We start from the raw sequence: 17,217 nt of genomic DNA, 5'->3' as shown, positions 1-17,217 counted from the left end.
ACCCTGTTTGAAGTTTAAAGCCGACTGTGTACCAATTTTCTAATTTAAGAATACTCTCTGTGATTTCACTACCTATTGGAATTGCAGTTGTATTCAGTTATATTTTGTCACATTAATGTAATGGAGTTTTTATTTCCTTGAGTGTTCAGCTTTGGGATACATAAATACTGGAAAAATGGGAGGGGCAGTGCTATCTGTTTAGGAGAGGGTGGGCTAAAAGAGGGTAAGATCTAGTTGTAGGGAGATGTTTGGTTTAATGGCAGTTCCAGAAGAGAGGAAGCAGACCTTCCTCCTCACAGTGGTGATGGGAAGGTGAAGGTAAATCTGTAACTATGAGAAAAGGCATTCTTCCACATGCTGCTTGCTGTGGAAGGAAGGCAAAGTCTTTGAGGACAAAAAAATATGTTTAAGTGTTGCTTAGAAGGCTCATGGGCAACATCAAGTTGGTGCAGCTGCTGTATGGCACCGGGGCCACAGCAGTCACTGCTGTGTACACTCTCGGTCTGTTGGAAATCCTGGTAATTTAAATCAGATTAAGCTCAAACACGCTCATTTAGATTGTGATGCACTTGCAGCAGCCCTTGCACAGCATAGCAGTCTACGGGCACGTGCCTTGGCAGTTGCCATGGATCCTCTTACGGCTGTTAATTTAAGTTGTCAGAACATGCTGAATTACCGTGTTCAGAGTGAAAATTTTAAACTGTTTACTCTGGGACAGAAAATAAAGGAGAAAGGTAAAATTGTTCTAAATTCATGTAACCTGAGCTGAACCGTAGTGTTAGTCAATGAGACCAAGTGCAGCCCGGGCATTTGTCAAAAGTGGAAAATAGATGATATCAGTAAAATGGACGGGAATGAAGACTCACCATCCTAGCTGGAGGGAGCGAGCTGTGTGTGCCCTTTCAAACAGATGCAACAAGATAGCTGTTACCAGATCATGTGAACTTGGGAGAAAATGGTGTTGATGAATGTATGTGGTGGGTACAGAAGTCACCTTTTAACTATAGATATGTTTTAAGTGATGATACAAAGTATCAGGACAAAAGGAAGTGATTTTAAATATGCCAGAGGAAGTGTTAGGAGTTAACAGAGGAGCAAATGGAACAATACAAGGTCTCTGTTTACTATGGTGTGCCTGGGTCTCTCTTTCATTTGTTTCATCTCATTTTAATATCAAAAAGGATGCAACAGGAGTAAATTCGGAGAATTCAGAGTCTTTTGAGAAAAATTGGGAAGTCCTCTTCATGGTAAAATAAGATGACAAAGGGGACATAAAAGATGGTGTGGAGAAGTGGAATGGGATATACCGGTTTTCTCAACTGGTAACACCCAGTCATATTATCAGGAAGCAGGATTAACAGAAGCAAAAAGATACGTTTTTTTTTTTCCACACCCTGTACCTTAAAATTATGGATGTCTTTGCCCAGAACTTGTAACTGTCCATGAAAGAAATAGCCATCATAAGGTAATGGACATTGCAGGCATTTTGCTGTGGCCCACGTACAAACCTCGGGAAGTCTCTAAGCTGCGGGGCTGCTGGTAGCTGGGAAAGTATTGTAGGGAAAGTACTGTTCCACACTGCCGCCTTGCCGCTTCTTCAGCAAATGCCTGACCTGTTTAAGGATTGCCTGCCGTCGCTACAGGTACTTCCTGGAACAGATTGAGAAGTGATTTTTCATTTTTAGTAATTTTCCCAATTTGTTTCCACTTCCTAATTGGTGTGAAATAGGTCTGGAGGAAGACCTTCAGTCTTACGTCCTAATCCTTGAAGTAACTCGCTCTGTCTCTGGTTGTAGTCAAAGATGGGTACCGTGTGCTTCTGTAGCAGCACTGACAGCATCAAACCTGAGGGAGAGCTGCATTGTCTGAGCTTGCAGCGGTGATGGGTGCAGTACTGAACTGTGGCAGGGTCTCACTGAAAACTGTCCGAAAGATCTCGCCCAGATAAATAGTATCCAGTAGTAGAAGCATATTCTTTCTGTTCAGTGGCAAAATGTTTCCAAACATGCTTAAATTACAGGTAAGTAATTATGACTCCCAATATTTTTTTCCCCCCTCAATTGCATTTTTTACTTCTGGGGTTTGAATACTTAGACTTCTTTGAATAGTAAGTAATTACATACTCATGTCACTAGACCTGTGTCTTTACAGAACAATCAGTGCAGACTTTTTTGACTATATATGGAATAACTATGGTAACTTCCTCATAAAAGCATTTTTAGATATATTGATTAAAATGAGGTTGATGTGTTCTTATTCATATTTTCCTTATTGACGTTGGATAGTTTTCAAGCAAATGTATCAAACAGCCTTCATAATTTCTTCCTGCAAATAGAAGTACTGGTCTTTCTCTGCTAATTAGTCTAGCTAATTAAGTTATCACCAAGCTGGTTTTCTCTTATCAATATTTAATATTTAAACTTTTAGAATTCAGTATGTACATCTTCTCACTTTTTGGACTTCATTAAAACAAATATGAGCACTGGTAAGTGATTTTTTTTTTTTTATTATTACTGTATGATTTTTTTTTTTTTTAATTTGAGAATTTGAAGCAATACCTTTTAAATACCTTTGAAGCAATAACTTGTTTAAAGTGGCTTACTAAGAGAATCATAGCTCAGCTGGGAACACGTACATCTAAGCAAAAATTTTATTTACAGATTCATTGTTCAATTTCTTTGCATGTGTGAAACTTGCATCAGAAACTTATTTTTCATTTTTCATTGAAATGTACTCAATGAAGCATGCTTTCTTTGTATTATATAGTTATTGTTTCCTTGTTTGTATGTATGTTAGTCTGAAAAGTCACTAGAGGGTGAAGGGGAATGTTGCAATTGGTAAAGTGCTAGTCCCCACTTTTATTAAGGAACTCTTACTTGGGAGTTAGTAGTTCAGTTTGCAGTTCTTAAAAGCAGTTAAGGTGCTTTTTTGTGTCTAAGAGGCTTAAGAGGTTAGCTGTGCTGCTGCTGAGTCGTGTTATGTGGATGTGGTAGTAATGAAAGGAAGTTTATCCTTAAATCCCCTCTTCTTCCTCTTTATCCCTCAACAGCTATTTCTTTCTTTCATCCCCTTCCTCAGAGTTTACTCTTCCCTCTCCACCTCTGTGCCCCACATTGCGTGTGGATTTATTCTCAGGTAACAGTAATTGGAAGGGTGTGAGTTAAGACACAAGTTCTGCCAGTGAAAACGTGGTGGATTCCTTCAGCAGAGTCTGGCTGGTACTGGGTCACGAGTTGCAAACTCACTTTAACAAAGTTCATATTGCACATAGAGAGCTGTTAGGCAGCAAGCCTCTCTTGCTTGTAAATGGATCTGCTGAGTATACTGAGGAGCAGAAATTCGTAGATGACAGCTGAAGCCAGCAGGCAGATTCTCTCATAGTATAAGAGCAACAAAGCACTGCGAGAGTTTTGAGTTTCTTTTAGACTAAACTGATGTTTGTGCGTTCAGCTGAAAAGCTCAGCACTAGTCTGTGTTGGTTGCATGCAGAACATGTGTGACTGTGTTGATGTATACAAGCTCTGCTGGCAAGTGTATGCACGAACCCTAAAGTACTGCTTGAGAGGGTGTTTCTTAGTCACTTTGTTACTTCACGTGCCATTTTGCAGAAAAATGTAGTGACCGATTTATATCATGATGTGTCGCTAGTACTTTCAAACTTGCATTAATTGTGTTCGTGTCATCTTTGCCTTCCAGTGTGGAAAGAATTCCTGCCACTGCCTTAAAAAGAACTTCTGTGTTACATTACTAGAACTTGAGGGTTAGGTTGTTTTTTTTTTTTCTTTAATGAACTAATTAATTAATTAGTTCTGTTACTATCGATTTGAAGAAGGTAGCCAAACTCTGGTCTTACATTAAGCTTTTAAATGTTGTCCCATTCCTGTCATCTAGTGGGAGATTCCTGTCTTTCATGAAAGCCCAGTGCTGTTTTGTAAGCCGAGTAGATCATATATTCTCTTACGCTGTGGCACAATATCGTATTTCAGCCAGCAAAATACAGATATTCTTTATAACACTGTGTCTCAGCTTTCAGCTTTTCAATTCATAGATACTCAATTTTTGATGCTGCTGCTTCACAAATGCTTTTTTGTTCTGGGAAAATGTAATGACGACTTAAACTGCTTGGCCAGTCACCATCATGACAGAAAACATACCAGCTTCTAAAATTTCAGGAATTCACACACGCATCGATTAGGGTTATCCAGCAGCATCTGTGTTGCGATGGCTGGGGCAGCTCTGATTGTTTAAAAAAGCCAAAATTCAAACAACTTGAAATCAAAGTTCATGCTTCCTTGCTCTAGAAACACTGCTGCAGTTCCGCTGAAATTCAGTGCTGCTCTACTACTGGGACTAATGCTGTGCTTTCCAGTGAGTTCCAGCCTTTCTGTGAAGCATCAGCATTGAGACATGATGTTCAAAGAAGCAGCTAAACCCACAGCCTTCAGTTGCGCAGCTTGGCAACACTGTCCTGGTGATAGAATCTACTTCAAGGAACATTAAATTTTGACTCAAAATACTGGCGTTTTTAGTCCCTCAGACATCCAGAACACCGCTCCAGTTTGCCCAAAGCCAGTGTTGCTCAACTAAGCATGTTTCCTCCCCCATTTTTTCATAGTGCTTTTCTTTTACATCACCCATTGCAACATAGTTCTCAGCCAAAAATAATTATTTTTTTAAATTGCTGTGTATGTATAAATATGAGCATTATCCTTCATATATTTCTGTGACACAAGAGAGCCTTTACACTATGACAAAGGGTTGCTGTCCCAAAAGAAGTGCAGAGGCAGTACTTGCTTCCTCATAACTCATCAAGATTCATAAAACTTAGAAAATAGTAAACTGCTGGTGGTAAATACTACAAAGACAGTGAAGTCATGACTGGGGAGAAAAAAACCAAAGCATTATTAGTGCCAGTTTTAAGTGGAAGGGATTCAAACAGGAGAACTTCTGTCAGTCCAGCTTGAATGTATAACCTGTACTTACAGTCTTAAAGTCAATGGTACTTCTCTGTTTTTATAAAGTCTTGGTTGTATTTGGAAACTGGCTTAAGCTCTCTTGTCCTATGCAGGAACAGAAATTTTGTACACATCTGTAAGATGCATAATTTTAAGATTTAAGCGAAAGGCAGGATGCAAAACTACAGTGTTGCAGAAAGCATGTGATGAGAATAGTGGGGTGAACTGCAACGTGGTTTTGCTGCGACAGTAATGTTGATAAAGTGAATTTCGAGGAATAAATGTTACTTGGTTTTCTTAGGGGCAAAAATAGTTAATTGCAAATGATGTGCAACAGAACACCAGATGCTTTAGGTAATACATAACTAAGTTTTCCAGGTAACCTTGTTATTTATTATGTATCTCAATCAAGTAATCTGGCTTGCTGTCATTACTGAGGTCTTCATGGCTTGCCTCCATTGTTTGTTTGCTTTTTAACTCTCCCTGATGCTAGTTTTCAATAGCAGTTAGTGCGGTTCTTTCTCCACATGCTGCTTTTGCATGAGGAGCTTCCAAGTCTTCGGACCGGTGATGGGAGCCGCCCTAGGGCTGGCGCCCATCCACCCCTGCAGTGCTGCACGGAGCGTGGCCGCACGAAGCGTGGCTGCACGAAGCGGCGCGTGGCCGCAGCCTGAGCTGGCAGTTACCGGGAGAAGACGGATCTCACGGTGGTGTCAGTGTATGAGCTGGTGGAGTGGGTACTGCTGCATTTGTCCCCTCTGTTCTACCTCTGGTTTCCTTTACACTTCCTAGTAAAATTCTGGGCCGTGAAGGGTGTGTTGGCGTGTGTGTGTGGGGGTAAGGTAGGGTAGTGAAATAAAAATAAATCGTTTGGCGTGTTAGGGACACCTGTGGGTAAGTGCAGTTTGCGCTAGCCCAGGTTAGAGGCAAACCTCACCAGTAACAGGGCCTTGGTAGGTCCGCCTGTGCCTTACTTCACTGCTGTTGAGTTCTCTTTGCCACGGGGGTATGTTTAATGTAGTCACGCTGCACAGTTTTAACCAGGAAGCTTATGCTTTTAAGCAGCATGTTTCTTACCAGCTGCAAAATACCCTTGCATAACTTCTGATTTACTGAAAGGACACGGTTTTTGTTGGAAGAAAGTGAAAGGCCTTTGTATAGACCTGAAACCATTTCCTATGAAATGTCACAACTTCTATTTGACCTTAACTGAATTTTAACTCTCATGGAAGCAATGCGGTAGATCTGTTCAAAGGCACTGAAGAAATAAGAGCAAGAGATTTCCGAGACTTCTTCATATTAGGGTCAAGAGGAAAAGGGATCAATTTGACTGTAATATTAGTCTTTTTGTTTCTGTTTGGGTTTTGTGTTGTGTTGTTTTGTTTTTTTTTTTTTCCCCAGCTCTTTGTGAGATGCAGCTACTAGTCAAAGGCTTGTCTTCAGTCTTCCACTGTAAATTACCACATGAAAGTTCTGAAAACATATCTGTGTAATCCCTTCACAAAACCATTTGTTGTCAAACATGTAGATCATATTGTAGTCTTGTCATTGCCAGATTAATTTAATTATCCCAGTAATACGTCTTGGGTTTATACTGTTTTCTGTGAATTTTGTACAACACAATGCTGACTTATTTTAAATAAGTGCTTAAAAGAATAGACATGGAGAAGGCTAACGGACTTAATTGCTGAACAGATCAGTTCTGTGGTAAGTTTCTTGCTGCGTTAATCCCCAAATTCTGATACGTGCTTAAAGTGATTTAGCATTACTGTTGGTTTCTGACATTTTACTGTTGTGATTTATACTTGCTTTCTTTTGGGTTTGGAGGGCAGCTTTGATTTCATTATTTGATACTCAGTTGACTCTTCTAGTAAACAGACTTACTAATGAAATACTTCTGTCTGTTCTCTCAATAGCTAGAGATGATTGCCATGGAAAATCCTGCAGACTTGAAGAAGCAATTGTATGTTGAATTTGAAGGAGAGCAAGGGGTAGATGAAGGAGGTGTTTCCAAAGAATTTTTTCAACTGGTTGTAGAAGAAATCTTCAATCCAGATATTGGTATGTTTTCTAATAATTTACCGATTTATCAGGTTTTTCCCACAAAAGGTTGGACCAGATGATCTTTCAAGGTCCCTTCCAACCTGGGCTGTTCTGTGTTTATGCAGTGCCTTTCTACATCTGCTGCTTCTCTCTGAAGCTCTCCAGATTTCCTGGTGATCATGGGAGCACTTGACCCATTGAGGTTCACTGTCATCATCAGACATCCTCCTAAGGAGGAGTGATGAAAGGAATTACTGTATAGTTAGTGAAAGCTACCACTGCTTGTTAGACGTTAACCAGTAGTACAGGGGTTCTTTGCAGGGTTCCTTTGTTTGTTCTCTCACCTTTCTCCTCGCTTTGCTTTGTGATTAGCTTCTAGAATTAGTAATCAAACCAAAGAGGAAGAGCTTCTGCAATAAAACCAGAGTAGGACTATGGTGAGTTTTTGAGTTATTTCCTCCCCTTCCTCCAGCTTAAAAAATCCAATAGTCTTAGTTCTTCTAATGAATTCACCTAAAAGTGGTACAGATCCAGAGTGTGGCAATAATGTCAAATGTGTTTGTAGTTAGTTAAGAACTAGGGGTAATTTGATATATAGGAGCCAAATTTTTATATTTGTGTTTTTAACAGTCACATTTACATCTTGCTCTTTTTTTTTCTTGCTCCCTGCACCAGTCTTTTATGCTTCCATCTTTATACATGCAAGGGCACGCTGCTTTTAATATTCAGTTTGTCTGCTGCTCTGAAGAGATTAAAATGTTACAAATACTTTCTGTTAAAATAGAAATGAGACCTGCCAGGTTCCTATACTAATGTCATTGTTTATTTGAAATACAATGTCACATTGTAGTTACTGTAATGTCTTCATTAAGGAAGCTCAACTGCTTATTGCCCATTGGTTAATTTGGGTTCATTGAACTGATTTAAAAAAGAAAGCCGTTCTTGATTTTGTAGCTTAGAAAATTGATGAAGAAACAGAAATTTGTTTTGACTGGGTTAGAGGAAGTCCCCAGAATCGGTAACAGAATCTGACCCTTGGCACTTGCCCTGTGCTGCACACAAGCCAGTTCTTGTAACAAGTGATACAGATCCAAAGACAAGTCTCGCTCACTCTGAAAACTGCTATTAATTTGGAGAGATTTGGAATCTGAATTTGCAAGGTTACTTGCAGTGAATTAGAATATGGCAAAATAAGGAAGTCCGAGTACTTTGACGAAGTTGTATTTTCAGTGCGAAATACATTTTTGACCCGGATTTATCTAAACAAGTTGTGTGGGGTGCCTGTATTGAAACACTCCTCTTGAGTAATTGGAAGCTGATTCAGCCAGTGTATATATGCTCCCTGTGCGTAAATATGGGTAATAGATTAGATGTGCATGCATGTTTTAAATTTTACTCCTGTATTCAAAATACAAAAAAGCATGTACACTTTTTATATTCATATCAAGTTGGAAAAAAAAAGGCATTTATTTACTTTTGGCATAAATGTGTAGAAGCAGAAAATGTAGCTTGCATTCTTTTGCACCTGTTAGTATGCACTGCAGTTTAACACTTTACACACCATATATACCAAGAGTGACTTTTGTTGATTTGTAAACACTGTATTTACCAGAGAAAATTAAGGAAATCCTTTAAATGGAATTTAAAATGTCTGTCCTCTGATAGGTATGTGTGGAGTGATGCTTATTGCTGATATAATTTCTTTGCTGCTACATTTCAAGTGTTTTCATACTAAACTGCCTTAAAGCTTTATTCCAAAGAGGCAATAACTCAGACAGAATACTAGATTTATGACCCATAGTTACCATGGTAAAGGGAAGAAGGAATAATTTCATATAACTTCATATCTTACTCATTTAATTTCATATCCTAGCAACACTATACATTTGTTTTCCCCTTTTTGCAGCTTCCAGTTTTTTCTGGTGTTTTATTATGATTTTAATTTACTATAGTCTTAATTTTGATCCGTGAATAAAATACTGTATTTCACATTAAAGTGTTTCCAGATGTGGATCTGGGTAAACTGTTAGTCCTTCGTTATTAGACATTTGTTGAAGTTGTTTGTTTTGACTGTTTAATTCTTCCGTCGAGTCATTCCTTTAATTGTGCCAGTAACCCAGAAGTTACTTCAGTCAGTTCAGAAAACGGCTTCTATTTAATGTTTCTCCTGTATATGCTTGTGTTGCTCACCCATTTCTGATGTCCCGTTGCCTTACCTGGTGTGTTAGTCTGTTATTTGTGACTCCCAATCACTGACCCTGTCCTAGTACCTTACTGAGATAAATAATCTTCAATTTTGGGGAATAGCCGGAGTCTCTGAATGTGAGTTTGCAGTTCGTTTCCTTACACCGAATGAGAACTCAGGCTTTGTAGGCTGGCTAAAGGTGACATCTTATTTCCAGCTTTAGGAGTAATTTTGTGGCTCTGTTCATGTGACTTTGTCATCAATTTGTACCTCTCCATAGTTTGTAAATAAGCATCTCTTTTAAGAGCTGGTGACATAAATCCTCGTGGCAAATGTAGTTCCTGTTCCTGACCACGTGCATCCAACTTCTGGTGTGTTGGGAGGAAAGAGCCTGGGCACTTTCCTTTAGGTTCTGCCTGGAAATCACGCGACTTAGCTGTGTGAGCAACGAGTCACTAGGACTCCACCTGTCCAGGGTGATCTCTTTCTCCCCCCTTAAATCTATGGGGTTTGCATTTATCTTGTTTCAGGGTCTAGTCAGGTAAGCGATGGATTTTACTGTGGGACTCATTTAAATGGTTTATAGCCTGTACACAAAGTCTGGTTTCGTCGGGGAGCAAAGCAAAACCTCTGTCTCTCAACAGGGACAAGCTGTTAAACTCGCAGCTGCCCCTGTGAAGCAGCAGCCCCGTGCTGCGTTCTCGCCTCCAGTGAGGATGTGTGTGGTAGCTGCAGCAGCACTGGGCCTTGTCATCCTTCACAGTGGTCGGGGTTCTTCGGGATTAGTTCAGACACGTGTTCGTTCGATCGTGTTCTTTTCCTGCACTAGTGTTTTTAGCAGAGTTACACTCTGGTGACAGCGTGCTGCTGGTTCCTCACGGGGGAAGGGGATGGGAGGGTGCGTAGGCGCAGCTTCGGGGGGCACTGCAGGACGCTGTGGCGCAGGGCTCCGGCGGGCTTTTAGTGGTAATGTCACAGTATTTTGAGCAGCTCCGGTTACCCTAAGGTAAGTAGCTTCTCTTTGCCACTAGACTCGGTATAATGTTAAGTTAAACATGTTTTAGAGGCATTCTAATGCAAATGGCTTCATAATGGTATGTTTTACATGTCATTTCTGTTGGAATGTAACCATAATTGTTCAACATCATTTCTTTACAGGGATGTTCACATATGATGAATCTACAAAACTGTTTTGGTTTAATCCGTCCTCTTTTGAAACGGAGGGTCAGTTTACACTGATTGGCATAGTGCTGGGTCTGGCTATTTACAATAACTGTATACTGGATGTACATTTTCCCATGGTTGTCTACAGGAAGCTAATGGGCAAAAAAGGAACTTTCCGTGATCTGGCAGACTCTCATCCTGTAAGTTCATTATGTTCTTTGATTTTAGTAATTCATTTTCCATACAATAACTTAATCTAGATCTAAATTAAACACAAGATCACTGTCAGAAGTGAAAATGAAATAACCAGTGACTTGTGTGAAGAGTCTGTATTTGTTAAAATAAATTCATAAGCAATAAAATCTCTTACTGCATCTGGTTTGGAGGAGGTAGAATTGTCAACTCCACAAATAGGGCTGGGTATTAGTAAAGCTTTATTCTGGTTTTTGTTTTGCCTTTTTTTTTTTTTTTTTTTTTTTTTACATATGGCCTAAATTGCTTAATATCATTAGACACTATTAAGCATATATTATTATTAATAGTGTCTTCCCAAAGAGGCTTTGACAATCAGGTTGTTTATATATCTTTGTAGAAGTAGATTTCTATAAAAGAGGCAAAAGTAACCAGAGACATGCAAAGGAGCAATGCTCGTATTGGTTTTCATCTGAAGCAAAAGACAGAGGAGACAGTTCATGAGTGTCCCTGCGGATTGGGAGCCGTGATCAGTGTCTGTCTTCCCCCACCCCTCCCCGACCAGCGGCTGTACAAAACCACAAAGCTCTGCACGTGCTTTAGTAGCTGGAGCACAGGGACGTGTATGCAGGATGTCTTGGCCCTGCTCCCCCTTCCTCCAGAGATCGCCAGCAGCCTTCCCTCGTGCTAGCTCGTGTGAGTTATTAGTACGCTGCCCTTAGTTTCAAATGGTGGGACATTTCCCTTTTTATAAACAGTTAGGCAAAATCTTCAGCTAATCAAAAAAGGTGAGTAAAATGATACTGTTTAGAAAGAGCTTGCCTTTTGTTTAATCGGAAAATGAGGCGTGTGCAATCAAAAAACAGGTTATCCACTCTGCTTTGGATGGCTACATAAAACAGCATGCCAGCTTTGACCAGTTGCTCTGTAAAATGATACTGAGAAATACACAGTGCTCCCAGTTTCCTCAGATTTTTTTTACGTACTCAAAACTTCTTATGAGAGAAGGTGGATTTCTTTCTGTGGAACGAGGCAGTCAGAGCATTTCTTAATTTTTCTCCTCTACTCTTATGTTTCTCCTCTGACATCTACACTGACTTCTTTTAAAGTAATCCTTTTTAAACTCTTTGTATTCTAATATGACTTAAACACTTCAGAACTTCTCAAACCGAAAAATGAAATTCTCAATAGTGAAGCTTCCCCGTGCATTTTCTGATGCTATAGGGCATGGAGGATAGGGTGTTCACAAGCCCGCACCCCAGCAGCTCCAGGACCAGTCATTTTTAATGCAAGATGTTTTTAAAGGCGCTCTGGAATAATCGAAAGGGTGCAGGTAGTGGGAGACTGAGGCTTACGTGTAAACTTTCAGTAATGAAAACATCGAGGGGAGGTTTATTACTTCTACTTCACTATAAAAATATAGTTGCACTCAGTTGTTGCTTTTACCTTCAGCTTGCATTCTTGAGCCCCACACCTCTGTCTCAGCCAAATAATTGTTCCTTTTCTGCATAGCCTTGGGTTTCCAAGAAGGTCTTGGGCTTTTCCTAAGGCATAGCAGGGAGGAAGGCTGGTTGTTCCTTTGCATAGAGCAAACCCTTACAGGGAATTTCAGATTCCACTTGGCAAATTCTGACCTATCTTGTGATCTTTTTTTGTTTGGTTGGTTTGGTTTTGGGGGTTTTTTGTACATAAATGTTTTCTTACTTTAATGACTGCCCCATCTGTGTTGCTTTGAGATTGCTTCCTAGTTCATTTGGGTTTTAAATCAAGATGTAGGAGATAAAAGCCTACTGCCTGAGATTTATCTGATGTAAAATACAGCATTTTCTTTGTTTTTAATACATACGTGTTCAACTTACTAGTGTAACATGTTCTGGATGTAAATACAGTTTCAAAAGAGTTAAAAGAGGAAGGAGGAGTCAGTGACTCTTAAACTACAGGTCTGACCATGACATTTTGGAAGATTCCTGGGTACTTCCTTCTAAGGGGGTTATCACTCATTGCCATGTCTATTTTTTATCTTCCCTTAATATCTGCTACTGGTTGTTTTTACAAACACTGAGCTTAATATCCCTTTGTTTGGATGGTTATAGGAGTTCTGAGGTGACTTGTGTCACAGAATGTAACAACCCTTTTTGAGGCAGCTGATTTCATGTCTTCTGGTATTACGCAATGAAATCTGTGAACCTTATTTATGACAGACATGTATTTCTAATTCTGTTAGGTTCTTTACCAGAGTTTGAGAGACTTACTAGAGTACGAAGGAAGTGTGGAAGATGATATGATGATAACGTTTCAAATATCTCATACGGATCTCTTCGGCAATCCAATGATGCATGATTTAAAGGAAAATGGTGATAAAATTCCCATTACGAATGAAAATAGAAAGGTACACTCAATTTTGTTAACACGATCTGTAATATTTAGATACTCTGCAGAATTATGTGGCACTCTATAAAAGCTTGGTCTCACAGTTTAAGTTTAAAAGCCTTTTAAGATTGCCATGGCACAGTGTAGTTGTAAGTAGAAAAGGCTTCACTTTTTAAAAAAAGCGTTGATACACGCACACATGGCTTCCGGGTGCCGTGCTTGACCTGCTTGAGAAATAGTTAAGACTTGCTCTTTATTGCTGAGTAGAGGCTGAGCTCAGATAATCTATGTAGAATTCTAGAATTCGTTGTATTTGGGGGTCCTGTAAATATAGTCTACATAGAATTACAGAATTCAGTACATTTGGAGGTCTGAGTACTAAGGTTTTTTGGGGGCTTGTTTCCCTACAGGAATTTGTCAATCTGTATGCTGACTATATACTCAATAAATCAGTAGAAAAACAGTTCAAAGCCTTTCGGAGAGGATTCCACATGGTGACCAATGAATCTCCCTTGAAATATTTATTTAGACCGGAGGAAATTGAATTACTTATTTGTGGAAGTAGGGTAAGAGTCCTGAATGTAACCAGAAAGTGGAGCTTTTTTGATCCTAAGTATATAATTAGTGATCATTTTAAAAACTATCATCTTCCTACAGAATTTAGATTTTCAAGCACTAGAAGAAACTACAGAATATGACGGTGGCTACACAAGAGACTCTCTTATTATTAGGTAATTTTTTCTAATTTCTGAAAGATTAAAAGCACTTTACATGCCTGTTTCTTCGTAATGAATTTATTATTGTAAGATTTAGGATTTTGTGGTACTAGAGATGCAAGTGTCTTACGTATAATTTCACTTTACTCAAGTACTGTCATTAGAAAAGAGCAAATAGTAGAAGCATTGTCTTTAGCTTCCAGTGAACTTTGATAAAGCTTAAAACTGATTTTTTTTTTGTCGGTGTTTTATCTTTCTCTTATACCATACAGTTAAATAATCCCCAGTACAAACAGGGCTGTTTCAATAAATTACCACTGCTCTGCTGCTTTAAAAGAAGAAAAACAAAAAAAAAAAAAGGGGCACACACTGAACTGTTTGAATAGGCTGCACGTGTAGAACTTTCTTCTCTAATGAGAATTTGAGTAACTGTAACGGTTTTACCTTCTTTTCCCCTTTGACTAGAGAACTCTCTGAAGACACGGGTCAGAGAAGTGTACATCTTCTGTCCTCTAGACTTTTCCAACGGCCTAACTCTAGTGCCTGACAGGGTAGAAAACCTTTGGCAGGAGCTGCGTTTGTTTCCTGAGGTGTTTAAGAAGGTGGTAGGAGTGGACAGTGTAGTGGAACCAGTGTAATTGTTTAGAAAATAGGAATATTTCCAGATCACTTATCAGCCTGATTAACATTTTAAAACGGTCTGCAGCGTTGTGGTGATATTTCTGATCTCTACTGCTGAATTTCATCAGTGGTAAATACATTATTGGTAGTTTGGGTTTATGAATGCAGCTTGTCAACTTGGTGTAAAGACTGGTTAGAATTACTAAAACCTGCAAAGTTCAATTACTTTTGAAACCATTTATACCAAAGAAAGTTCTCAGTTTGTTTACTTTTTGATTTCTTTCTTGATAGGGAATTCTGGGAAATAGTCCATTCATTTACAGATGAACAGAAAAGATTATTCTTACAGTTTACAACAGGCACAGACAGAGCCCCTGTGGGAGGACTTGGAAAGTTAAAGATGATCATAGCCAAAAATGGCCCAGATACAGAGAGGTAAAAAAAAAAATAAAATCTACGTTTTGCTTGTTTGTTTATAAATGGAAGCAAATTCTGTGCTTTTGATTTATTAACTTAGTTAAATCTGAAAGTTGAATCTTTAAGCAGATTCTCTTTAAATTCATTATTTTGGGTTTGTGAAATAGTGATGTATTTCTTTGCATGTACTGCATGTTCCCAGATCTGAAATTTTTTTTGTTGTTGTTTTTTTTTGTTTGTTTGGTTGGTTTTGTTTTGGTTTGGTTTTGGTTTGTTTTTTTTTTTTTTTTTGTTTGTTTTTCCCCACAGGTTACCTACATCTCACACATGCTTTAATGTACTTTTGCTTCCGGAGTACTCAAGCAAAGAGAAGCTTAAAGAAAGATTATTGAAGGCCATCACATATGCCAAAGGATTTGGCATGCTGTAATAAATATAACAAAAGGGATTAAAAAAATGATGGTGATGATGTCCCTGTCCGAAAAGGCCATAAGATAGTGAGCTACAGTAGTCACCTGTGTTTGTGCCTCCCTTCTTTACTGGGGACATTGGGCTGGAACAGCAGATTTCAGCTGCTTATATGAACAAAATCTTTATTTTTTCTTTTAGCGTGAAAGTGTTACATATTCTTTCACTTGTATGTACAGAGAGGTTTTCCTGAATATTTATTTTAAGGGTTAAATCACTTTTGCTTGTGTTTATTACTGCTTGAAGTTGAGCCTTTTTGAGTATTTACAAGAAAACAAACTGTACTCTCCCAAGGAAAATATTGCCATCATTTGTAGACCATGTAACCTTCAAGTATGTGCTATATTTTTGTCCCTGTATCTAATCAAATCAAGAACTGTACTTTTTGAAGAGTTTGCTTTTGAAACTTGAAGTCTTGGAAAACAGTGTGATGCAATTACTGCTGTTCTAGCCCCCAAAGAGTTTCTGTGCAAAATCTTGAGAATCAATAAAGATGGAAGGGAGAACTTGGAATGTTAAATTGCAGCCTTGAGAACTTTACTTTAGTCACAGCACAACAATTAAAATTCATTTCACTATATGTTGTCTTCACATGTCTTGTAATAAACTGTGTTTTTAATTAGGAAACATTTCTTAGCGTATGAAAGGGTAGAAATTTTAGTTACTTTTTTTTTTTAAAAAGAAGTTTACTGGGGAAAGTGCATTTTCAACTGAACAGCTTTAGAGTAGGGAGTGAAGTGATTGGAAAAAAGATAGGAAGTTTTTGCTATATTATAAACAAAGCATGTGGAAGTGCACTTAAAATGAAGTTTTATTCTTAATTGCCTATTATGTTGACATTTTAAATAGACAATCCAAAGTCTTCCCTACATGATATGTCATCACCATTTATTGAATGAATTGTTGTTCCTACTTATCAAGGCACATGATCAGTGTTGCAACATAATCTAAAGGGATGGCTACTGTATTTTAATCTCATCTAACAATAAGCAAAATTGAACAATATTAAACGTAAGGCCTACTTCATGTTGTACACTTCCAACCATTAAATAAACTGTTAGAGAGTAAGTACTAAGGTTATGTTCATCTGCTACATAAAGTATTCAGTAGGTTTTTAATTTAACTCTACAAATCATATCAGAAATAAATCCTTTACCTTTCGTAGTCTGTGTTTAATGTTAATTTCTCCTGTTGCAATATGCGATAAAGGGATTATGCGTTCTTAAGTGAAGCTGTAACTGGCATATCTCTTTTCTAAAACAAGCTGCAGCCGTTGTGCAGAGCTGAGCTTGTGCCTTGACAACTGTTATAACGGACTACTACCGATCACACCCGTGACTGTGGAATTGGCATTCAAAGGCATAGTTTTGAAATCATTGGAGAAGGAAAAGATGTCTTTCAGGACTATTTTAATAAATTCTTTCTAGTAATAGAAACAGACAACTGTTATGTAACTATGATGCTGAATAAAACAGTGACCTTTTTTTCACCATGGTTCAGTGAAAGAGAAAAGAAGCGACTTCCTTACTTGGATAAATTGGATATTAAATTCCTCGATGAGAAGATGTCGTAGTAGACGGTAGTTTGAGGGCTGCAGCTCCGCCAGCCCTCCGGCAGGGAAGGGACCCCCAGGAGTGACGGGGGGCCGGGCCGGGCGGCGTGCCCCTCGAGGCCACACGCAGTGCGGGACCCCCAGGGCGGGCGCTGGGACTTGCTGGGGGAGGAGAGGAGCTGGCTGCCTCCCGGCCCTGGGGGCAGGGGGCCGTGCCTTCGGGAGCCTGGGCCTGGCTGCCCGTGCCCGGGAGGGGAGCAGGGGACACCCTGCCCCTCTCCCCTCGCTCGGCTCGGCGGGGCGGCTGGTTTCCCGGAGGTGGGGAGAGCAGGGCCTGCCCAGGGCCGGGAGGGGCTCCGCCTGTGAGCCCGTGCTGCTGCCCCGGGCCCTCTCCTGCCTGTTCAGCTGTAGCCCTGCAACCTGTTTTGTTCTGAGGTGGCTGTGGGTGGTGGTTGTGCCCAGCTGGCAAGTGTAGGAGGGTCCTGCCGGGGGGTTTCTGTAGGTCTGAAGGCCGGGCAGACAGCGGAATCGGGT

At 39.5% G+C, this 17,217-nt stretch overlaps 1 protein-coding gene across 4 annotated transcripts in view; it reads left to right on the top strand.

Moving 5' to 3' along the window:
- The window catches only part of UBE3A (ubiquitin protein ligase E3A), a 54,526-nt gene extending 38,815 nt beyond the window's left edge, over positions 1–15,711 (top strand). For all 4 annotated transcript variants that reach the window (XM_042788492.1, XM_042788494.1, XM_042788493.1 and 1 more), the window contains 7 exons: positions 6,872–7,016; positions 10,342–10,547; positions 12,764–12,928; positions 13,320–13,475; positions 13,567–13,640; positions 14,538–14,681; positions 14,973–15,711. In XM_042788492.1, coding sequence (XP_042644426.1) covers positions 6,872–7,016; positions 10,342–10,547; positions 12,764–12,928; positions 13,320–13,475; positions 13,567–13,640; positions 14,538–14,681; positions 14,973–15,093 — 1,011 coding nt within the window. In that variant the 3' untranslated portion in view covers positions 15,094–15,711. The remainder of the gene's footprint in view (positions 1–6,871; positions 7,017–10,341; positions 10,548–12,763; positions 12,929–13,319; positions 13,476–13,566; positions 13,641–14,537; positions 14,682–14,972) is intronic.
- Positions 15,712–17,217: the final 1,506 nt, after the last annotated feature.

This window comes from Tyto alba, unplaced genomic scaffold (genome assembly GCF_018691265.1).
Source record: "Tyto alba isolate M040663 unplaced genomic scaffold, T.alba_DEE_v4.0 Super-Scaffold_14, whole genome shotgun sequence".
NCBI lineage: Eukaryota > Metazoa > Chordata > Aves > Strigiformes > Tytonidae > Tyto > Tyto alba.
Note: the sequence above shows the minus strand (reverse complement) of the source record. Positions and strands in the feature narration are given on the sequence as shown.